A 24635-nucleotide genomic window follows, 5' to 3' on the forward strand; every position below is an offset into this window, starting at 1 on the left:
TAAAATTTGAAATTTTGAAATTTTTCGATGAAATTTAGAGGAATGTAGTGTTGGATTGCTAATGTGGTAATCCATTTGAGCAAAATGACCTTTAATAAGGCTTAAAATCTTTATTAAGTTAATAAGGAAAATGTTTCTCTTTATTAAGTTTGTCCCTCAACAAACATTAAAGTGGGATCCACTTATTTTTTAAATATTAAATACCTATAACATCTTAAGAATATAAATTAAAAAAAAATAATAATTTTGACCATTGAATTTTAATTTTCTATTTGGAAACTCAATAATCCATTTTCAATCCCATGGATCAAGTTCAAAAAAGATTTTTCTTTTGAATTTTTTATTTTTGAATATAAGTTTTTCCATGAAATCTATAAAGTTGCAGTGTTGGATTGCCAATGTGATAATGCACGTAGGCTCAACGAACCTTAGTAAGTTAGCCAAACAAGCTTAGTTCAGTAAAAAAATGTTTATTGAGTAACAAACTTATAAACCAAGAGAGTTTTTATAGTAAAAATGCGACAGATAGGTCTGTCTGATAAATCTCTCTCCCTTTCTCTCTTTCTTTTTTAAGTTTAAGTTTTACCATGAAATCTAGTTATGGTGTTGGATTGCCAATATAGTCATGTGGGCAAAATGATAGTTTTAGGCGAGAGATAATGAAATTAATATTTAACTAAAAGAGTGGAAATGATTGAATTTTAATATTTTAAAATGATGTAAATTCCACTCAAAAGTTTGTTGAGTAATAAACTTAATCGTTTAAAAATATAACTAACATCATAGATTCAAGTGTTGTTGGCAAGACATTTAATCATTTATTGGCATGGAGAGACAGTTCTTACCCATTTAACTATAAAAAAAAAAAATAGTTTTGAACTCCTAATCTATTCACATCTTGACTTTTGGAATCTCAAGTCTAGTGAAAGTTTTTTATTTTTACAACTCGAAACATCTCTAATTTCAATGAAAATCTTCTGTCTCTCATAGGGATTATTGAATAATTTTGATAGTAACGAACCCAACATTGGCATAGAAGGAAATCGAGAGCATTGATCGATCATCATTTGAATTTAACCCCCACCGACAAAAAAATCCTGGCTTCTCCCGTGCACATGGCGGGGTCAGATTATCACACGTCTGTTACATAAATGATTACCAACTACTCAAAACTCCTACAAAAGGCTATTATGTGAGCCAATGCCTAAACCAAAGCGGTTGGAAACCCGGTTCATCGGTTCACCCATCTTACGGTTCAATTTTCGCTGATGGAGGTGAAACTTGAAAGTAAAGAAGAATCCATGGGGGCGTAGAGCACTCACAGCGCAGTGAAGAGCATCTTAGCTTTAGATTCCTAAAACGCACCAAAGCGAATCAACAGAGAGTCGGATGAATGCACGCGGTCAAAGTACGCGGATGACGTGTTAAGGATACAGAATCATAAATCGTTTTCATCGGGATACATATAAAAAAGATGTGACGTAATGTGCTTTTTCCACGTCAGCCACGTACCCAAATCGCGTACAAAGAGCGCGTGCATTATCATTATTCTTTAAAAAAAAAGTTGTCCAACTCCAACATATGACCGTTGAAGGCAGCTGGATTCCACGTCAGCACTGACAATCTTCTCGAAAGTCACAATCCTGCTTTCACTGCTGCTTCAGTACTCCACAGTCCACACTAATAACCTTCAAACGGCTAAATATGCTGAAGTAAAGACTTTGTTTTAAACTATAAGTAAATCTGGAGCGTTGGATATCTGACAGATTCTACTTGATTGGTGGAACAAATCCCACAACGACAAAATTCTCAGCTTTATTTAATTTTTAATTTAGTTCCACTTTTCTTCTCTATAAACCCCTAAAAAAGAACCCCTTTTTACTCTGCTCCTCTGCCTCTCTCTCACTTTGGTCTTAGGGTATTTGATGTTATTTCTTACATTTCTTAGTTGGGTTTTTGTTTCTGGTTTGGTAGATTAGATTGCTTTGCCTTGAAGAATCTATGGCTCTATTGCTTCTCTTGCTGTTAGTAGTCTCTGCTGTTAGTGCTGATGAAGGTGTGTTCTTTCTCATCCTCTCTACTCTTTTTTTTTTCTCTCTCTATCTCTTTCAGTGGGTTTGTTACCTTAGTTTTAGAGATTTTATGGATTTACTTAGTTTGAGCTGATAAGGAGGGACTAGGGAGAGATGGGTTTCTTCTAAATCTGATTTAGCCTCCCCTATTAAACCCTCTTTTTAAAAAAAAAATATATATAATTACTTCAATCTACATTTTAAGTGGGTAGGTACCATTGAAACAAAAATAAAAAAAGAATCAGCTTTTTATTGTCTTTCTCACACTTCCCCCAACTAATTTAGCCTCTCCTTCTACCCCTCTTGGATTTTAATTTTTTTTTTTTTTTTAATTTTAAATAACTTAAAACAATATTTTAAGTGGCTAGATTTTATTTTAATATTTCAGGATATATTTGGTTACCTTTTGCACAATTTTCTTGTGGGTTTGGAGCTAAGCAGGTTAAAGAGTGTGAAAGGAGACATCTTTGAGGGGACTAGAGGTCATACATTTGGGAAGTAAAGTGCTAAAAGTTTTCTGGAGTGTCATTCTAAAACTTTTCTCTGCATAGATTTTGTATTAGAAATTAGAATCTTGTGCAGAGACAAGGGGGGCAGTAGAAGAAACTATTTTGATTATTTTCTTCTTCTCAGATTTGGGCAAAAGGGGGTAGATTTGTTGAAGAATGCTCTCTGTGTCCCCCTGACTTTGTTGGGTATCTCCATTCATGTCTTGCAATTACATTAATACCCTTGACATGATAATATATCAGAGATTTAAAAAAAAAAAAAAAAAGTGGGCTTTAATGAGAAGCTATTTGTTGACATTATTCAGGGCCATTGTCATCTTTTCCAGATTCTATTTCTAAAAGTTAAAAAAAAAAAGAAAAATTACTACATGGACTACTCTATCATTCCCTCAGTCGGTGAAAAAGGTTGGATTATCAGCTAATAATAATAAATGAGCTAATATTTTACAACCCATCAGGTTTTCTAAAATTGGGTCTATATTATTATAGTTCTACTAAAATAGTATTTCCCATTGATGCATTTAAAAGGGTCTGGTGGGCCATATTTTTTATTAAATTTATGACCCACCTACATATTGAACTATTTGATTTTGTTTTTATTATGGGTATTTAATATTTTTTTGTTTAAGAAACTAAAACAATCTCTGCATCATTTGATGTGCCCATTGGGAGGACAAAACTGTCATTTTCCATGAAAAAGATTTATTACATTGTTTTGAAACTCCTGGGGGGACCGAGTTGACTCGGGCTAGTCCATCCAGGTATCTTAGAGCAGGTGGGCAGATGGTCAATATGAATCGTCCATCACATTGACCCATCCACGATTGAAGATTTACCAACCGATATTTTGAAAATATCAGCTGAGTTAATAAAAACTGGGCGAGTCAACTGGGTTGTGATTTTTGAAATAATGTAATTATATATAAATAAGATTTTGTGACTAAGGATTTACTAATTCACCTTGTAATGATATTTTTTTCCTTTAAGCATAAATAATTTTAGCCCAATTTAAATTGTTAGAGTTGAGAGGACTCAAGACGAGTCAACACGGTATTGGTATCGGTGTGGGTGTGGCGAGACAAGATACTGGGTTTTGAAACTATGATTTATTAAGGTGTTAGTGTCTAAAATATAAATTTGTCTTAGACAAGTTATATTTTTATGGTCAGGTTTGTACATTCTTCTGAATTGTTGATTGTTCCTCAGCTCAAACTTTGTCCATCACAGCTGGCATGGACCACCTGTGTTGTATTATATATGTGTCTTTATTAAGAATATAGGAACAAAGAACACTCCACGCATTACCCATGGCATTAAGTTCAAAAGAAGACAGTGATGACATTATATATATGTATGGGTTTTGTTTACATGTGCCCTAAGGGCACACGTTAAAATGCATTAAACATCTGGGAAATTGAATTTTGTACCGAAAATGTGCCCTAAATTTTTTTTTTTTTTTTTACCAAGTTACTCTCGAATACTTGTTCCCAGGATGTATTTATTGCACTCTATCATGTGTCCTTAGGGTACCCGTTAAGGTGCATTTGAGGGTACTTCTGGTAAAAATAATAATCTTTGGAGGGTATTTTTGGTAGGATATTCACTTTTCAAGGTGTATTTAATACACCTAAACGTGTGCCGTCCATGGTAACAAAACCCATATATATATATATGCATAAACCTCAACCATTGGATTCTGTATCTAGATGGTTGGGGTCATATGTAATATTTTAGGAAAAAAAAAACGAGAGAATTTTTTTCACTGTTAATCAATGCATCTTAAATTTGAAAGAGTTCAGCTGCAGTCCATTTTCAAAGCCTTTGTTTAGTGACCAAGGTCCTCATTTGGGCCACATGGACTTCCATTTGTTCCTCTAGGATTTGTGAGTTATATTTGGTTTAAAAAGAATTCAAAAAACAAAGTTGTGTAAGTCTTTGAAAATGGACGGTCATTGAACTCCCGAATTTAAAATGCATTGACCAATGGAGGAAATATCTCTTTTTCTATAAAAAAAACTTGTTTTTTTTTTTAAATTATATATTCTACATCCATATGAAACCCAATCGTGTTTTTAGGTGCCAAGTGATCATGGTCCATCTACTTCATACACATGGCATGCAACCTATATGGGTGGGACGACCCGATAATCATTCACTTTCATACCATTGATATGTAGAGTCTTTGCCAATTGTTTTCACATAGAAAACAATCTGATCTGTAGACTCTTCTCTGTTGTGTATAATGTTGTTTCATATAAACTGACGGAATAAGATAAGAAACTGTTACCATGCACCCATTTAATTCCGCACCTTGTGCTTTTTACGTGCCTCTGCAGATCCATTTATTGGTGTGAATATTGGAACGGATCTCTCTGACATGCCAAACCCAACTCAAGTGGTTGCCCTCCTCAAAGCCCAGCAGATCCGACATGTCAGGCTCTATGATGCAGACCGTGCCATGCTCCTTGCACTTGCCAACACGGGTATCCGTGTCATTGTCTCCGTTCCCAACAACGAACTACTTGGTGTGGGCCAGTCAAATGCCACAGCTGCCAATTGGGTGGCCCGCAATGTTGTAGCCCATGTCCCTGCCACCAACATTACTGCCATTGCCGTTGGCTCAGAGGTTCTAACAACCCTCCCCAACGCCGCACCTGTTCTAGTCTCTGCCCTAAAGTTCATCCACTCAGCTCTTGTTGCATCCAATCTTGATAACCAAGTCAAAGTCTCTACGCCTCACTCGTCCTCCATAATCTTGGATTCTTTTCCACCCTCACAATCCTTCTTTAACCGTTCGTGGGATCAAGTGTTCGTTCCTATGCTCAAGTTCTTGCAATCCACTGACTCATACCTAATGCTCAATGTCTACCCTTACTACGATTACATGAAATCCAACGATGTTATCCCATTAGACTATGCACTCTTCCGCCCATTGCCTCCGAACAAAGAAGCCGTTGACTCTAACACGCTTCTCCACTACACCAACGTCTTTGATGCCATAGTTGATGCTGCCTACTTTGCTATGGCCTATTTGAACTTCACTAATGTTCCCATTATCGTGACCGAGTCAGGCTGGCCAGCGAAAGGTGATGCTTCTGAGTCCGATGCAACTATCGACAATGCCAATACGTTCAATAGCAACTTGATACGACATGTGTTGAACAAAACGGGGACGCCGAAGCATCCCGGGGTGGCAGTTAGCACTTATATTTATGAGCTATACAACGAGGACTTGAAACCTGGGCCCGTTTCCGAGAAGAATTGGGGGTTGTTTGATGCCAATGGGGTGCCGATTTATATCATGCACTTAACGGGTTCCGGAGTAGTGTTGGCAAACGACACGACAAACACGACGTATTGCACTGCCAGGGATGGTTCAGATCCAAAGATGCTGCAGGCGGCGTTGGATTGGGCGTGTGGGCCTGGCAAGGTGGATTGCACACCTTTGTCACAAGGGCAACCATGCTATGAACCAGACAATGTGGCTTCACATGCATCGTTTGCTTTCGATTCGTATTATCATAAGATGGGAATGGCTTCCGGGACTTGTTACTTCAATGGGGTTGCTGCGGTGACTACAACTGACCCAAGTAAGAAATCATCCATATGAGTTGCTTTTGCAATCTAGACTACCACGTTCCATTGAGAAATCATCAATGTCCATAAACTTTGAGAAATTCTATTGCCACACCAACTTTTGCTAAGAACACCCCAATTGATATAATAAAATCATCAAAGTAGCACACAACTTGGTGTGGTGTTAGTGAAAACTGGTGTGGCAATATAATCTCTCTAAATTTTTGTTCCACCACTTGATGGTACACAACAAAAGTTAAGCAGAATTTGACTTATGGCCTGATTCACGGGACCAAAGCTTTGTCCGGCGGTTCTACAGAGTGAGTGAGATTAGTCTGGTAGGGCTTTTCTAGCTGGTTGATTCAAGCATTTTCATGTGTCGATGCCCATTGGTGGAGTCTGAATTCCATGGTGAAAATATGCTTTGATTCAATGGCTAGAGATCACCAATCGGTCCTACAAGTGTGAAGGAATTGTTAGCCAGAAAGCCAGAAATAGTGTTATGTGGCATACAAGTGTGAAGGAATTGTTAGCCAGAAAGCCAGAAATAGTGTTATGTGGCATACAAGTGTGAAGGAATTGTTAGCCTTGATCTAATAGCTAATATATTGGTTTGTTTCACTGTTGCAGGTCATGGTTCCTGCATATTTCCTGGAAGGTAACCTAACCAACTGAAACCACCAAGATTTGCTTGTCTGAATTATTTTCTATCTGCTTTTATTTATCTTTACCTACAATGGGTTTTTTTTTAATCTCATCCAAGACTGAGATGACTTGGGACGAGTCATCTTGGTATCATCCATGAACGAGACGGATGGACGAGAACAAGACAACTCGTCCTGAGACGGATGCTTTTATTTACATATATATTAATAAATAATTGTAAATCAAGTTAAATGATTCATCTTGTCTGAGACAACTCGGTCTTGTCCATGAACGAGACGAGACGACTTCAAACTGAGGGAAGCTATACTGACATATTGTTTTGTGTTTGTGTAGTGGTGGTAAGAATGGAACCTTCATAAATGGCACATCATTGGCTCCATCATCAAATTCAACTATAGCTAGCTCTTCGCCTAGTTTGTATGGAGCTACCATTACAAACTCTTATATCGCTGGAGTAGTTTTACTTTGGAGTGCAGTTTTCTTATAAGGCATGGGTATGTCTTGTATCCCTTTTGTGACTTCTTCACTTAACTGTGGGAATCCTTTGAAACTTTTGGGGGACCGATGGCGAAGGGGAGGAGTTAATTTCTTTTTTCCTGTTGTGGCCGGTCCGATTTTGTTCTCCTCTGACTTTGAGAGAGTGGGGAAGGGAGTATTTGGCGAGTTAATTTCCATTGTCAGTTGGCTTTTGTACAAAGCAAAGGGATTATTTGTTCAAGTTCCCTGGATTAAACTATATAGCCTTCTATTGATTCTTTGAAATTAGAATTTATGACTCAATGATCTCTATCATCCATCTATAAACCAGTTTATAGAAAGTTTTGAAGTCTTTGATGGCAGATTTACTTGCTTTGTTTTGTATTACTGAGAAGCTTTCTTTGAAAAGAAAAGAGAGCTGTTATTGGCATCCCAACTTTTACTTATTACACCCCAATTAAAAAAAAGAAAAAATTAAGTCAAATGTTAAGAAACAGTAAAACTTGGGGTGCAACTTGTAACAACGACTGCTTGTAGTTGTTTGAATGTGTTTTTATTATTTGTAATGAATGGTGAGGTAATAACTTGGAACCAAACTTTTGTAATCTTTGAATGGTGTGTTGTAATAAGTAAAAGTATGGGATGCCAATAGCAACTCTTTAAGAAAAATGGGTTTAAATGATGTTCTCTGTAATTTAATTATGCAAAATTAAAATTTGATTTAATGAATCGATCACTGACTTCTTTTACATTGATGGATGTTCGCTATGTACTTTGAGACATCAATGCCACAACGCTGAGCCGCAAATAAAACAGGTTGGAATGCTCTGATTTTTAGTATCGATCGTCACAAAAACTAAATGGTCTCATACATCTCTTATAAATCACACACATTTGGCAGACAAAATTCATGTTCTTTGATTTTTATAGATAAAATCCATGGTTATAACTTGCTCTAGTGGTTAAAATCATCTCTCTCAAGAACTTCATAAGCCTTGATATAGAGAAGAAACAAAGCACTCAGAAGATTTGAACTCCAACCTCTAAAGAATGTGAATCCTAAAGATATGTAATCTATAGATTACAGGATACAATGGACTCGAGACGACTCGAACAAGATTTGAGTTGACTCGATGAGTTTTAAAACTATGATAGAGACCATGGTCATGGATGCCTTCTAATGTCCACTTCTCCTTCTCAGCCAAGTAAACTCACTTCCATTCCTCTATATCTTTCTCTGATTCCATTTGGGTTTCTATTGTTCTTCCTTTTCTTCATCATTAATTCTTAATTCCATAAACATGGAAAATTCTCAAATTAATGAAAAAACCCATGAACTCAATCCCGACTTCATCGATGAAAAGATATCTACTCTCAAGATTACAGAAGAAATTATCGAACCAAGACAACCCCATGAGGCTTTGTTCTTGGTCTTAGCTTATTTAAACTTATTCGATCTTCTTACGATTAGCAAGGTTTGTGGATCATTAAGGGAGGCAGTAAATAAAGATGTATTATTATGGTTTGATATCATTGTTGAATCGCCTTTGAACTTGCGACTTAACAATGATGTTTTGCTGAAAATTACGTCAAAAGCGCAAGGGAGATTGAGAACTTTGGCTCTGATGAACTGTTTAAGGATTACAGATGATGGGCTTCAAAGGGTCATAGAGAACAATCTTCATATCAGCAAGGTATGCTGTTCAAAACAAGGATATCTTGCTCTTGTTAAATTTAGTTTGTGCTAATCTAATGTTTCATGAATTATACTTTTATGATGAAATAGATTTCTGCAAAAAAAATTCTTTTATGGATTTATATTTTATTTATTATATGGTTTTTTTTTTTTGTTGAGATTGGGATGGATAAGGTGTGATTGGTGGGTATTGATTCTCCTTCATTTGATTAAGAAAGTAATCTAAAGCTAGAAAGGAAGTGTGTGTGTGTTTGGGGGGGGGGGGGGGGGGGGGGGGGGGGTGGTTTGATATTTTTAGGGTGCCTTCCAAAACTCCATCATCTTCAACCTTTCTAAAACACTTTCTTGTTATCGATATTTGAAGAAGATAAAATGTTTAGTTACTTGAAGGTAAGATTTTACCCAATTCGGTGATTAATCGTTACATCATCGGTTGATTGGTTGATTTGTCAATTTAATTTGTTGGTCCCTTATTTGGTGAATTTGTCTGATTTTTGGAAAAAAAAAAATTGGAGAGTTTTGTGACCGTGGAAGTGTGACCATGGGTAAATCTTTCTTCCTAGAAAAGAGAAAAAAAATAAAATGGATACCAATGTTTTTGTTCTTTCTAAATAATTAATTTACTATTTTAAAGGAAATCAGCATGATTAAGCACTCCTTGATAAAACCAGTTGATTTAATGGTCCAATCAACAACTTCATAACAAGTGTTTTATTTTAATTGTATATATATAATATTTTATGATCCATGTGGTTTTAAATCTGGTCCGAGACCGAGACGACTCATCCGATACATCTTGTTAGAGACAGATAGACAAGTCAATGTATCAGACAAGATTTAAAACCCAGGTTCATTTTTCTCATTATTGAACAAGACGTCTCAAAGCGAGTTTTACTTATTAATATCCAAATGCCGAATAATTCCCATTCCTTGGTTGGAACCATTTTCATTTATTTATTTTAATTTTAGATGGGAATAACTTAAGCTTAAGTTCTATTTAGAGCCAAGCCAAGTGTTAAGGAGTAAGAGTAGCTTCAATAAGAGAGAAACTCAGAAAATAAAATTAAGACCGATTACAATCTCAATTAGAAGGAATATATATACAACTTAAAGGTTTTAAAAGAATATGAGGATGACCCAAATTAAAGAACATGGATTAAGATAGTAAAAGTGGATATTAACGTTTTGTAAATAATAGAATAAGTGGTTTTAGAAAGAATTGAATGGAAGAACATGATTCGTTAAGCCGACATTGGATATTTGGGATAAGATTTCGATGATGAGTTGAACTCTTAAGTAGGAGTTGACCATTGTCCCTCCAATTTGGAAATTAATATTTGGTCTAATTGATTTAAACCTACTTAAGATTGATGTTTTAGTATCCAGTTTTCAATCAATAAATCTCTCTCTCTCTCTCTAATAAAATCTAACATATAACATAATTGATATGTTTGTCTTTGAATTGCAGCTTTATGTACCAGCATGCACCAGATTAACACCTGATGGCATTGTGAGAATAGTAAAGAAACTAACTGAAAATAACAACAGTTTGAAGCTTTTGAGATTAAACAATCTCCACAACACAACCAAAGAACACCTTCAATCTCTCTACTCATGTCTCAAAGTGAATCTGGTACAGCAGCAACCCAACATGTTTCATGACTACCAGCATCTTTCATTGTTTAAACCGTCCCATGACACTAATCATCCAATTGATATCGAAGTATGCCCAAAGTGCAACAATGTCGGGCTAGTGTTTGATTGCCCAAGGGAAAGCTGTACGACTAAGAGGGAGAAGCCGATGACCAAATGTAGGGGTTGTTATGGTTGTATTCCTAGGTGTAAGGGGTGCAGTGGGTGTGTTGAGCCTGAAGAATTGGGGGAGACCATCTGCTTCGATGTTGTGTGTTTGGACTGTTGGTTTTGGCTACCAAAATGCAATTTGTGTAACAAGTCTTACTGTAACCGACACACCGATGAAAGAGGATTGAGGGAAGTTGGCTCTTTAGGATTTGTTTGTGATGTTTGTTCATTAGGAACCATGTCGGATGAGTTCTTCAGAGCTTGGAGAAACTATGATTGAGAAGGGTTATCAGATCAGTATCAAACTTTGATTTAAGGTTATGCTATTGTTTTAATTTTGTACTAAAAGTATCGAGTTGCATTGTATTAAGGATGGTGGGATACATAGTATTGTTCGAATTTGTGTTTCTAGATCTAAACAAAAACTTCGATTTTGTTGTAGTTGACCTTATAACTTGTATGCTTGAATTACATACATGCACAAGTGAACAAAACTAACAAATTAAACTAAGAAACGAATTATGTCTGCCCACCCCAACGAACTGAGTTCGTTCCAGAGTGGCAAACCACTAACCCAAATTCGAACCAAGCAAACCGATGAACCAGGTAGTGTAGGTTCAGATCATCCTATTATAAAGTCACATCAAAAGTGAAACTATTATTTTGTCAAGATTATATTTCTGCACCATTTATGTAAGGGTGGCTAAAAATTCTGCCCTTCAACCATCAAACCTAAAGAACAATAAGGATATTAATATTAGGGAAGGTTGAAGACGATACATATGTTTTTGGGAAGAAAAATTAAGGGTTTTGACGGGAGGTTGAAGATAATGGACTGAAGAGGTTCAATAGGTTTAAAAAAAAATTATCTTAAACGGTTGAAAAAGGATTTTTTTCTCAAGGTTGAAGAAGAGGGTGTTTTTGAACATTTTATGTTAGGCTCTAATGCAAGATTGAAGTCAAGGGGATTTGTCTTCAATTTGAAACATAGGTGAAAAAAATGGTTGGTTCAATAATTTTGGCAAAATACACACCTATTTTAGTAATCTTTTCTTTTTTTTTCCTCCATTGTGAAACTTACCACCATTTGCTTCTATACTAACCAAACCCAACTCCAAATGGACCAAAGGAAATCAAACCTAACCAAAGGAAGTAAGTTGGCCAACAGCTTAAAGACCCATCAACCACCAAAACTTACCAAATTTCACTAACACACCAAGTCAGTGAAATTTACTAGGATTTTCTGGAGTGCCTAAGTCAAAACTTGTAGAACTGGGCAAGACTTCAGTGCACGCTCTCTTCTACTATAAAATCCTTGTTACTAAACCTAGTCTTTAACATATATGATTTGATAGAAATCGGGTATGGCAAGGCGGCACGAAGCAACATTGGTCATATTTACGTGCATGGCCATGGTCGCTCTGGCTTTGGCGGCCTCACCAATCACATTTGTTTTCGGTGACTCCTTGACGGATGTCGGAAACAATAATTTTCTTCAATATTCTCTAGCAAAATCTAATTTCCCGTGGTACGGTGTTGATTATAATGGTGGACAACCCACGGGAAGATTCACTAATGGGAGAACTATCGGCGATATTTTATGTAATATAGTTTCGTCACGGTCATATTATTATACAAATCATCTAGGGTCTGTATGATTGTAGGGAAAATATTTTGTCAAGAAAATCAATTTCTTGGAAAAAAAAATCATTTTCTTGGAGAAAATGATTTACTCTCGAAAATGTGCAATCATACGCATGAAAATGCATTTTTTCCCCCATTCAATCATACATATCCTTAGCAACTATATTAGAGTTTTTCACATTTAATATAATTATTTGATTTATCGGTGTTTCTTGTTTTTCTAGCTTCGAAGCTTGGAATTCCATCGCCGCCACCATATCTATCTTTATCTCAAAATGATGATTCAATCCTTAAAGGGGTAAATTATGCATCAGGGGGAGCAGGGATTCTCAACGATACCGGACTCTATTTTGTAAACATCTCTCTTTTGGGAAACTAAATTTTGCTTTTATCAAATTGTAAAAATTCACTTTTAATCTATATGTTTGGGTTTGTTGCAGATTCAGAGACTTTCTTTTGATGATCAGATAACTTCTTTCGAGAAGACTAAAGAAGCAATGAAGGCTAAAATTGGAGAACAAGCAGCAAACAAACTGAGCAATGAGGCCATCTACTTCATTGGAATGGGTACTCTTGCAAATACAGAAGAATCCTTCATTGAAGGTTTAGAGTAAAAGGAAACCAAATGATTTTTCTTTCTTCTATGTGTTTCAGGCAGCAACGACTATGTCAACAATTTCTTGCAGCCTTTCTTAGCAGATGGTCAGCAGTACACACATGACGAATTCGTCGATCTCTTGATCTCGACCTTAGACAAACAAATTTCGGTATGGTATAATACTCATCAATATCAAACAGGTCTCTAAATCATGTTGATTTATTTGAACAAATAAATATATTTAAAAATATTGTTGGTGATTTAGTTTTTGCACTTTTAAAGGCTGCATCAAGACATAAACATAGGATCATAAATGGGTCAAAATGGCTATTATAGTCTTAGAAAAAAAATATTTCAAGTTGAAGATTCTAAAAGAGAGAGGAAGACCGAAAAAAACTTGGATGGAGACAATGAAAGCAGATATGAATTCAAGCTTGATAGTAGGCTTTGGATGTGGGGAAATGGAGGAATATGATGTTAGGAAAATAGGGGCAATCAAACCAATAAATGAATCAAAAAAAAAAAAAAAAATGAAAAAAACTAATCATACAGAGAACACTGGCTGTTATAGATTACACACTTTCATCAAAACAGATAAATATATACCCCAAGAAAAACTAGTGAAATTACAAAAATACCCTTGGGAAATTTCTTTTGGCAGGGTGCGTGGTTTTCAACATATGGCTCGTTTAGCCAACTTCAAATATTTGAGATAAGGCTTTGTTGTTGTTGATGACGATGGAACCTTGAAGCCTAATGATTTTTACCTCATTCTAGTTATTTCCTGCCTCCATGTTCAAATTATTTTTCCAAATAATTATCTGCATTAGTACATTTAGATTTTAGACAAAAATTGATAGTTATGGGAAAAATTATTAATGAATCGATATGTAGAGGCTATATCAACTTGGAGCACGGAAAATTATCTTCAATGGGATCGGTCCTTTGGGTTGCATTCCTTCTCAAAGGGTGAAATCAAAAAGTGGAGGATGCTTGAAGCGTGTCAATCAGTGGGTCAAGCAATTCAACTCTCATGTCCAAGATCTACTTATCTCCCTTAACAATCGTCTCCCCGCCGCACAACTAACTTTCGCAGATACTTACCCCGCAGTTTTAGATCTAATTATGAATGCCAACTCCTACGGTAATTAAAAAAATAAATCTCCAAGTTCTTAATTCTTTCTTTTTTGATGTTAGAACGAATCATACATCCCAGTTAAGTTCTGGGTCTTGTGCAAATGCAGGTTTCAAGGTCTCTAATACTTCGTGCTGCAATGTTGATACTACACTTGGTGGGCTCTGCATGCCTAACTCGAAGATGTGTAGCAATCGCAAAGAATATGTGTTTTGGGATGCCTTCCATCCAACTGATGCTGCAAACGCTGTGATCGCCAATCGTCTCTTCTCCTCCCTCTTCACTACTAATTCCACTGCACATGCACCTTCACCTTCACCTTCTCCTTCTCCTCATTAAGTCCTTCTCTACCACCATTACCTATTATGGAGGCAAATATGTATACAGAGGTTGAAGTCCAAGATCACAAGACGGATCCTTTAGTTAATTATTAGCTTCAAATGGTTATAACTGATCACTCTAAAATTTGTACTAAGCACTTCGAAACATCAAATGTAGTAGATATGTATTTGAGTACCATTTTCGATAATTGGAAATATGATTAGATTCAAGATGCTTTGCTGGGTTCTTGTCCACCAAAATTAGCTCTAAGAATTGCAAGCTTGATCCTTGATCCTACCCAACCCAACAACTATGAGGAATAGTTTCAATTTCTCTGCTTAAGTAATCCTTATTTCATGATCAGATTTCATCAGGTGATGTAAATGGGATTGACCAATCAGTTGGGAAACCTCATCTTCTATCCCAAATTCTTCTAGAGAAGAGAACAATCTCTCTCCATGAACTCAGATCTTTTCTGTTCTAAAAATCAAACTCACAATTGAGAGGAGCAAAACATTGCACATGTTCCTCAGGTAATGGCATGGCTTTTTATTTTTTATTTTTTTGGTTTAAATAACATATTTTTTCTAGAAAAAAAAATGTAATAGAAAAATTATAGAAATAAGTTAAGTGGTAGGTAAAACTAACTGTTTACTTTATTCTATATTGATGTTGGTAGTGATAAATTAAGGTTTTTAAGAGTATTATTAAAATAAACTTAGATATACAAATTTTATTATTTAAAATAGAAAATATAATTTAACACTGGATATCATCGTAAAGATCTTGAAGAGAGTGGAGTTATGTCCCTATAGTTTATACCTCTAGTAATTACTCCTATATTTTACGGATGCATTCATATTGAATTTTTATGATTCATTTCTAATATTATCTTTCTTAGTTTTTCCACTAATCCATCTCAACATTTTCCTCTCTTACGCCTAATGGCTAAATATAAAGGTAAATTGCTAAAGCAAATAAATAAATAAAATCATATAATATGCAGTTTGAAGAGTCAAATTAGTCTCATTTTTTAAGCTATACCACCGATTAAACGGTCTTGTTAACAAAATGGACCTAGGCTTCTGTTTGTGTGTATTGATTGCATATGTACTTGTGCAATTAGTAGAACTAAAAATACTTGTCAATATTCATGAAAAAATGAGTCATATAAACAGAAATTTCATCACCATGCCCTGATTAAAGAGCTGTTTTTCTGAAACCATGAGGTCATGGGTTCAATCCCAGCTTTTACCAAAAAAATATGGTTCAGATGCAAAGGAAGACCAACACATAGGAACAAATATTAGCCTTTATTTTACTTGGCCAAAAGCATAATATTCAAGCATCTGTTGTAGAATATCAATCACAAAGTGCAGATAACTTGATATCTATGCAATCTCTATAATTTTACATTTAAATTAACTTTTCAAATTTATGCATTTTTCGCACACCACACAAACACTCGTAGAATTAAAAATCTTAATAACTTTCATTGATCTAAAGGCTCAACAGCAGTCTTGAAAAGAAGGATGTAAACCTTGTCAATGGAGAAGTATAAGAAACCTCCTAAAGAATGTGTGACATACGAACCAAAGCTCGTTCCAACAATGCAGTGCCAAGCTGGACCATACGATGAATCGAATTCCTGTAGAATAAAAAAGGACACATTAAGAAACGATGATTATAGACAAACCCAACATAGACACGGTGCAAAAACAAAGTCTAGTGTGTAGTTTTGTTAATGTCTTATAATATGTTTTAAATATAAAAGGTTCAAAACATAAATGTTTCATTGAGTGAGAAATTTGGAAAGATTTTTTTTTTTTGGATAGATAATTTGGAAAGATTATAAACTGAAGTATACAATTCAGAAGCCCAAAACGAGAACCCTGATGCCCTTGCACACGGCTAACTCCTGAAAAATATAAGGCCGTCTCCTCATTTTTTGAGTTCATCTTGCATACTAGGAGATGTCTTTCAGGGGAAGCAATGAATATGAGACAAGCGTAATGCAAATATAGATATTATAAACAGTTGAAATTTTTTTTGGGGGTGCATGATTTTCAATGAATCAATTAATTTAACTTTAGGGAAGAGAAGAAGAAGCAATACATCAAATAAATAGGCAAACTAATGCGGAAACCAAAATAAAAAATGTTGAGGCATTTACTGCTTATTCACGTGATCCAACCACATTTCATACTATATTGAGCAAGCAATTTGAGTGAGGATTTACCTCCCAATACACATAGAAACCTTTGATATCTGAAATGTGTTTCCAATATATCCAAAATTATTTATCTGTGTTAGTTTAAGTAGTTATTTTACATTGATATGTTGGTATCCATCCAATCAAATCCCATATGGTGGTCAGTGACTGATGGATGATATAGGAAGTAGTATGAGTTCTGAGTCACGATGATTATTTTCAACTTGGTAAACAAATGCAGAATAAGTATAAAAACTTAAAAAGAGTGATGTCAACTAAATTATTGTAAAAGATGACTGATTTAGATACCAAATGAATATAAACAAACACTTTCACATTTTGAAATACATGTAGGTGTTGGGATTTTGATTATTGATAAAACTGAATTGAATTAAAAAACTGAAATACATATTGGAATTTTTTTTTTTTAAGAAATATGTATGTGTTGGGATTTTGAAATACATATTGGAATTTTTTTTTTTTGTTAAAGAAATATGTACGCGTTGGGATTTTGATTATTGATAAAACTGAATTGAATTAAAAAACTGAACCAAAAAACATCTTGGACATTTGGACCATGAGAAAACAAGTCCACAATCGGACTCAGATGAATGTTGGGCAGAAAAAAAATGTCATAGATTGAGTGTAGTAGATATGAGGATGCTAAGATTGATAAATGGAAAAACTAAGAACAATATTAGAAATGAATGAATTTGTGAATATATAATAGTAGTCCTAATAGGTGATAAACTAAGGGAAAATTGAATGAGATGGTTTGGTCATGCTCCACAAATGGCAATTACAGTCCTTGCAGAAGGAAAGTGCACGTTGAAGGTTCTAAGAGTGCGAAGAAACCAAAAAGAAGGTAGATTGGGATAGACAGGTTATGAACAGATGACATGGATTTAGTTAGAATTGAATGGAGGAACAAGATTTGTTCAATTCTTTAGGATAAGGCCTTTGATGACGATGATCTCATGGATTAAAAGATATTGTACATTTAATGGGGTCAGTTTCTGCTAATATTGGATGGAAATCTCATATAGATTTCTAGGTGAAAAAGTTGATTTTCTTCCAGGATCTTGCTCTCAATCCACCATCCCACATGTCAAGAGATCACTCCTCTGCATGAATAGACCATTGAAATTCACTTCACTGACACCGAGAAGCTACACCCAAAGCCAGTTATGAAATATTTCAATAAGCTTAGTCCAAAGGAGCCAAAAAGTGTGCATCACCCATAAGACCGTAGTATTAAATTTCAATATATATCCATGAAATATTTCAATTTCCACAAGGTCCTACACGAAATTTAACTGACAATTTCTTTTTGTATATTTCACTAGAAATCGGAGAATACATAACGAAATCCACATAACGAAAAATTAATGTGAAATAGATTGAAGAACTTGACTTCCTCAAAAGAGATGATAAACGACTGCGAGGGAGCATTTAGTCCAACTTTCCTCTATCTCCTGTCTATGTAACGACACAAAACTTTTTGGGTATAAGGTTGTGTTGACATGTCCAACACAGGTCATGATAAATAAGGTCGTGCCACCCTTCATGTTAACGAATTTTTATTAAAAAATAAATAAATAATCTAAAAGGGGCTTGGTTTGTTATGTCCTCCACAGACTACTCTATAGTTGGCATGCCAGACTTCCCTCTTACTGCATTAATACTGAATAGCTCTACAATGTAAAAATGTTTTCTTTGGTGTTTCATATAGTTCTTTCATTATTCTTATTTTTAAATTGAGATTTAAATATAACTAAAAGATTACATTGTAAACGGACATGCCCTCATTTCAAGCTTCCAAAAGATGCCATTTCATAGGAAAACAAACATGTTTGTGTCACTGTTACAACCTCCAGGATTCTTGAACTAAAATCTCCCTTGCAGCATCATTGACTTTGAGTCAAGAAACTAAGTACAAAAATACAAATGTGCAAAACAAGAATCAATTCAGAAACAATAACTGCCCTTTCTCAAATACATGGACTCTAGAAGTAAATATGAACCAACTTCACACAGAAGACGCAATTGATCAGTGATTGATGAATCACAATTGACTACAAGCAAAAATAAACTAAAGTCATGCTTAGGTAAAAAACATTCACATTTTCTTCTAAATAAATGTGTGGAATCCATCAAGAAGCCATTGCTTTTCCTCATTTGAATTGAATTGCGCCGCTAAATTGGTCATTTTTCAGCATTATATATTTGTGTAGATTGTGTATTCTGGGTCCTACATTAAGTGGTATAAATTCTCTGAATTGCCACATGTACGTATAGCCAGACCATCTAAATGCCATGTGGATTGTCACATAAACCAATAAGATAAATACGTGTCAGATACAATAATCTTAAATAATGTGGTCATCATCAACTTATTAATTTATTGGATGAGATCAATCGATGCAAAAGGACAAGACAAAGGATATGGCCTAGTGGTTGAGGAGAAAATCTGCTATTGATATCACACAATATCATAAGATCCACTTAGGTATCAACCAAAGTATCCATGTGAGATCAATCATAGAAAAAGAGTTGATGATATGTTAGTCTTTGATAGATAAGTTAACACACTTGTCATTTGTCACCAAATCCTGGCACATATCAACACCTATGAGGTTAGCATTAATGAACCAAAGACATTATTGTCCTTTCACATCATCCCACACTTCTATAAATATATCCGCTAGGGTTTATATAGAAGGGACATTACTTACCAAATTGACGCCCTATGAAAAAATATTTCTCATGTTAGCCTTAATACTTCCCTTGAATCATTTCTCATATCACTCTCTTTTTTCGCCCTTATTAAACACATTGGTCACCAAATGACCATCAACTCGAGTCACCTTACCCTTTGTCCCTTTCAATCAACATGTATGCTCGTGATCATGTGTACCTTTATGTGTGAATGGACATTGACATGTCTATTCATGCGCAAATGATGACTAACGTGTGTCCTCACGTGTAAACGAAAATTAACATATACGCTTATATGTGAAGATGACAAGCAAGTTCACTCATGCACATGTTAGTCATTGTTCTCACATGAACATACATATGATTGTGAACATACATTTTGGTTAACATGTTCAACAAGGTGACTCTAGTTTCTACCTAAACCAAGTTGATAGACATTTGAGTATTGCTGCGTTGAATAAGGATGGAGAATGAGAGTGACACAAAGAAGAGGGAGAGGATTAGAGAAAAAAATTAAGGCTAACATCAAGAATATTTTTTATAGAGTTATAATTCCTTCTTACCGACCCCATAAAGAGTGTATTTATTAAAGTGTAGGGTGATGTAAAAGGAAAATAATATCCTTGGCTCATTAGTACTAACCTTTGACACGTTTTGAGACTCGGGGACACATGGCAAGTTTATCAACCTACTCGCCTAAACCCGATATGTCATCAACTCATTTCTTACAAGTGACCTTGCACGGATACTTTTGTCGATAACAAAACAGATCCTACAATGTCACAAGCTACCCATAACAAGTTTCTTTGCCAACGACTAGTAATAATCTTTTATCTCGTCCCTATGCATTGATCAAGTTCACCTAATCAACTACTAAATTGGTGGGCACATAATATTCTAGATTGTTATACTTGATACCTATTATAGTACACGACATCACTTTACTTTATTAATTTATGTGGCAATCTACATGGCATTTTTGATGGTCTGACTAGATAAATATATCAACATTCATAACTTGTAGTGCAAGACCAAAATGTGCCATCTACAACTGATTTTCATGATTTCATGCATACTTAGCTTATAAACAAGAACAACTTCTATAATACATTTTTATATGTGAACAATTTTTCAAATAGGAGTAAAGAGGACAGAGGGTCCTTAGCGTCAATCTCCCTTAACACTGACTGTACTAGTTCAAGTGAAAATTTTATCTCATCATAAATTGTATTGCTATATTGGCACATCAGGTTTGTTTGGGGTCCCTGTGTTACCCTTTGTAGGCATGTCAATGGATAATCAAAAATCCGAATCCAATTCGAATTTTTATTCAAAATTTCAGATATTATCCAAAAAATTTGGATATCGAATGATACATCCGATCCAATTTCGATTATAAATATAATAATTATATTTATTATACATGTATATATAATATAAATAAAAACCTATTTTTTCTCTTTAAACTTTGAAGTCAAATGTCTTCTTTCTCCTCTTTAAACTTAGGGATTGGGAACACCTTCTCCGGCCAACGATCATCTTCTTCAGCAACTACAAGTAAGTCCCCCATTTTTTGCCTTCGTTTAATAAACAGTAAGTCTCTCTCTCTGTCTCTCTCATCTTCAACCTCAACCAAAGAAAACCTTGAATTTTCTCCCCAAGCCCTAAAAACCCTTGATTTTTCTCCCACGGATCTGTCATCTTTAAGTTCTTCTAGCGACTGGTAACTCTCTCTCTCTCACACACACACACACACAAATCTTCAAACTCAAGCCAAAAACACCCTTGATTTTTCTCCCAAAATCCAAAAAAAAAAAAAAAAAAAGATTTTCTTCCCAAAAATCTGTCATCTGCTCTTCCTATATCTCATCTTTGACCTCAATTAAAAATAACCCTTCATTTTTATTTCCAAGCAAAAAATAACTCAATTTGTCTCCCAAAAATCCCCTCAATTTTTAACTCTAGAAGAGGTTGAAGATGAAAGCATTGAGATGGGGATTTTTTTTGTTTTTTGACATGTTTTTTTCTAGGGTTTTTAGTTGAAATCTTCTTATAGATCTGTTTTAGTGTAAATACCATTTCTTAATGAATCGGATATTATCAAATATCTGATGAGTTAATCAGGTTCGAATTAGGACGTTGATTAATGATATCTGTTGGATTTCGGGATTCAAATTTGGATATCATACATTTTTTCAGATTTGGATATTCCTGTATTTGATCTGAGTAATATCCGTCAACAGTCCCAACTCTTTGTGGTCATGTCCAATACTCATAAATGTTGCCAAGTCCAAGGTACAGAACCATAAAAACAATATTTGAATCTTCCACAAATCTTTTAAAAAAAAACCGAGGCATGTGGTTACTAACTAGCATCCACCTTACTATTATGATCCATTGCACTAAATAAGTGTGTCCATCTCTTCCATGATTGGGTCATGTATCATTAATCGCAACCATCATAACTATTAGAGAAAAAATTAAATCTCATCCAAGTACAATTCCTGTATTTTTCATCATTCCTTTATAATTTTTAAGTTATTTCATTGAAGTTTTATAAAAATATCACAGAGATCAAATGCTATTAGACCTATTTTCTCATTCCAGCGCTTCTATCACTTATGATTTTTCAACGAGTAAAACCATCAAGCTAAAGACGCTACAACAGTTTTACTAACAGATTCCATCTACTCACCATCATCACTGAAGCCTTGTCCCAAAGATTTTGGGTCGGTTGAATGAATCTTGTTCCTCCATTCAAATCTGTGCAAAGCCATGTATTCTAAAGATTCCACCCCTTGATTTGTATTAATACCAGAGCCAAGTAAAACAAAAAAGACACATGAATCTTAACCCATTTGCTATTTGTCTAATCCAAATCATTAATCTCTTATAAAGGTGAAAACTTCTCTCTTATTGGTGGTAAAGATACTTTTTCTGAAGGGTCGGAATTATCCATCACCAAAAGTATTGTATATGTTTGTTTACCATATAACCAACCCACTAAGAAAAGCGAAAACAGCTTAGAAAAAATTACAAAGGATAGAAACTGATTTGCAAATAACCTCACTTTATGTACGAAATTCACCATGATGGGGATGGATCAATTAGACTGGGGATCATGTGGACTTCTAAACATAGTAACCAAGTTCAGATTTGGTGGGTTCAGTTCAGATAAATTCCGAAAGTTTTGAAAAAAAAAAAATTGGACTATACAAATGATGTTTTTGGGTTTCTTTTGCCCAAAACACATCAACTTCAACCTCCTCAAACACCCTATATTGTTCTAGAGTTTGAAGAAGATAGAATCTAGAGGTTGAAAAGATGGTGGGTAGGGGTTACTAATCGGCTCATCCCTTATTGGGAGAATTAAAAAAAAAACACCTATTTTGACAGTGATTCTAAGCAACCTTGATGCTTATGTTAATTTCAAGGGGCTATGGGCTTCCTTATATGTAGTATGTTCATGCACCTAGGAAACATCACATTACCAAATTCAATTAGACCTCATTATCACCAAAAGTTGCATTTTATCACAATATTTTGGTCATCCAAACACAACCCAAATCTTCAATCTTTCTTTACAGAAATTAAACTCCATAGAACCTGTTTTTTGCACTCAAAATTGCATTACTTCCAATACCTTCTAATCAACCAAAGTTATCTTGGGTAGAAAATAAGAATATATTTTTTTAGATCTTTATTGTTCAAAAAAGAATTAAGAAAAAAACATCATTTTCAGCAAAAGAAAATAAAAAGGCTGCTCACCCATTATTGAAAGCAAAGACAGTAGCATCCCACATTCAAAATAACAACCATTTGATTTAACCACACATTCAATTAGACTCCATTATCACCAAATGTTGCATTTCATTACAATATTTTGGCCATCCAAACAAAACCCAAATCTTCCACAAAGCATTGCCCTTTCTTCTCTTGGGTAAAAATATGAATAAGATTTATGCCTTATTATGCAAAAAAGGACAAAAAATTATTTTTAAGCAAAAAACTAATAATAAAGGAAATCCAAACATGCTCTTGCAATTCTACTAGATACCCATTACAGAAAACGAAGATTCAAAGACAATAGCATCCAACATTCAAAATAACAACAATTTGATAGATAGATAGATAGATAGATAGATAGATAGAGAGAGAGAGAGAGAAAACTAAAGAAAGTTCCAAATTTTTTTTTTTTTTTTTTTTACCTTTTTAAGGGCAAGAGCAAGGGTTTTGCTGTCAAGCTTGCTGGGCATGGAATCAAGTGTGTCTCTGGCACATCGGAAGGCTCGATTTTGAAGAGAGAGGGGCATATCTGAGGCTCTGACACGGATGTTAAGGCTCTCATGCTGCTCTTTCTGCTCTGTAGCCTTCTTCTTCTGTATGAGATTGCTCAAGAATTTGCTTCTTCTTTCTAACTCTTCCTCTGCTCCCTCCATTATTATCTTCTTCTCATCTCACACTCTCAAATCCCAAATCTCAATATCTTCTTCTTCTTCTTCTGTATTTCTTTTTTTTCAAATTTTGTTCTTGTTGTTTTCTTCCATTTCCAATGGTTTGAAAGGAAGAAAGAAAGAAAAGAAAGAGACAAAAGAGAAGAGAAGACCAACAACAAGAAGCCCCCTTGGCTCCTTTGGACTGCAAACTTAATGGTTTCTTTTTCTTCTTTTTGGTTACACGAGGTCGTTGGGAGTAGGGTTTTCTGCTCTGGCAGTAGAGGGAGTGATTCTCCAGACAGGATTTCCATGTGGTAAAAGTAACATGATTGTCATGCATTTTTTTTTTTTTTCTTCTTGAGTGCTGGACTACTGGTATATGAACTAGAATGTCTTCACTCGGTCAATGCTCGGCTGACGTGGTGCGGATCCATAATCTATTGGGACACATAAATATAATTTTATGGCGATTTACATTTGTGTATCCCAAGAAAACAGATCTATGGTTCCAACATCGGCCAAGAATTGACTGAGTGCAAGACTTTCTAGTTAGAAAAGATCATTATTCTTTTCTTTTTTTTTTTGAAAAATGATTTTCTAACGCACCCCCCCCCCGACGTGGCATAGGTTAGAGCCATAGATCTTTTTCCTCGAGATACACTACTACACATATTTATGGGGATGTGCAATTGTGTATCTCGAATAAAAAGATCTGTGGTTCTATAGCCCATGCCACATTTTTGTGGGACACAGACTTGCGATCATAAGTAAT

The 24635-nt window shown here is 35.0% G+C and overlaps 4 protein-coding genes across 4 annotated transcripts; 3 read left to right on the plus strand and 1 right to left on the minus strand.

Moving 5' to 3' along the window:
• Nucleotides 1-1842: 1842 nt before the first annotated feature.
• LOC147394030 (glucan endo-1,3-beta-glucosidase 3-like) lies at nt 1843-7743 on the plus strand. Its single transcript, XM_086454762.1, has 4 exons — nt 1843-2056; nt 4918-6171; nt 6788-6815; nt 7157-7743. The coding sequence occupies exons 1-4, from the start codon at nt 2002-2004 to the stop codon at nt 7308-7310; spliced, it is 1491 nt and encodes a 496-aa protein (XP_086310888.1). The 5' UTR covers nt 1843-2001; the 3' UTR covers nt 7311-7743.
• A 697-nt stretch (nt 7744-8440) lies between these two features.
• On the plus strand, nt 8441-11240 carry MEE11 (RNI-like superfamily protein). The gene is made up of 2 exons (XM_086454764.1): nt 8441-8994; nt 10465-11240. The coding sequence occupies exons 1-2, from the start codon at nt 8602-8604 to the stop codon at nt 11077-11079; spliced, it is 1008 nt and encodes a 335-aa protein (XP_086310890.1). The 5' UTR covers nt 8441-8601; the 3' UTR covers nt 11080-11240.
• A 508-nt stretch (nt 11241-11748) lies between these two features.
• On the plus strand, nt 11749-14727 carry LOC147394032 (SGNH hydrolase-type esterase superfamily protein). Its single transcript, XM_086454763.1, has 6 exons — nt 11749-12401; nt 12668-12795; nt 12884-13010; nt 13098-13210; nt 13936-14185; nt 14286-14727. The coding sequence occupies exons 1-6, from the start codon at nt 12164-12166 to the stop codon at nt 14513-14515; spliced, it is 1086 nt and encodes a 361-aa protein (XP_086310889.1). The 5' UTR covers nt 11749-12163; the 3' UTR covers nt 14516-14727.
• Nucleotides 14728-15798: 1071 nt separating this feature from the next.
• Nucleotides 15799-24118, minus strand: LOC147394033 (Dynein light chain type 1 family protein). Its single transcript, XM_086454765.1, has 2 exons — nt 23636-24118; nt 15799-16145 (listed from the first exon to the last, which is right to left on the minus strand). Exons 1-2 carry the CDS (start codon nt 23864-23866, stop codon nt 15990-15992), a joined length of 387 nt encoding a protein of 128 aa, XP_086310891.1. The 5' UTR covers nt 23867-24118; the 3' UTR covers nt 15799-15989.
• Between the last annotated feature and the right edge of the window lie 517 nt (nt 24119-24635).

The sequence above is a fragment of the Akebia trifoliata genome, chromosome 9 (assembly GCF_017979445.1).
Source record: "Akebia trifoliata isolate Shusen 1 chromosome 9, ASM1797944v1, whole genome shotgun sequence".
Lineage (NCBI taxonomy): Eukaryota > Viridiplantae > Streptophyta > Magnoliopsida > Ranunculales > Lardizabalaceae > Akebia > Akebia trifoliata.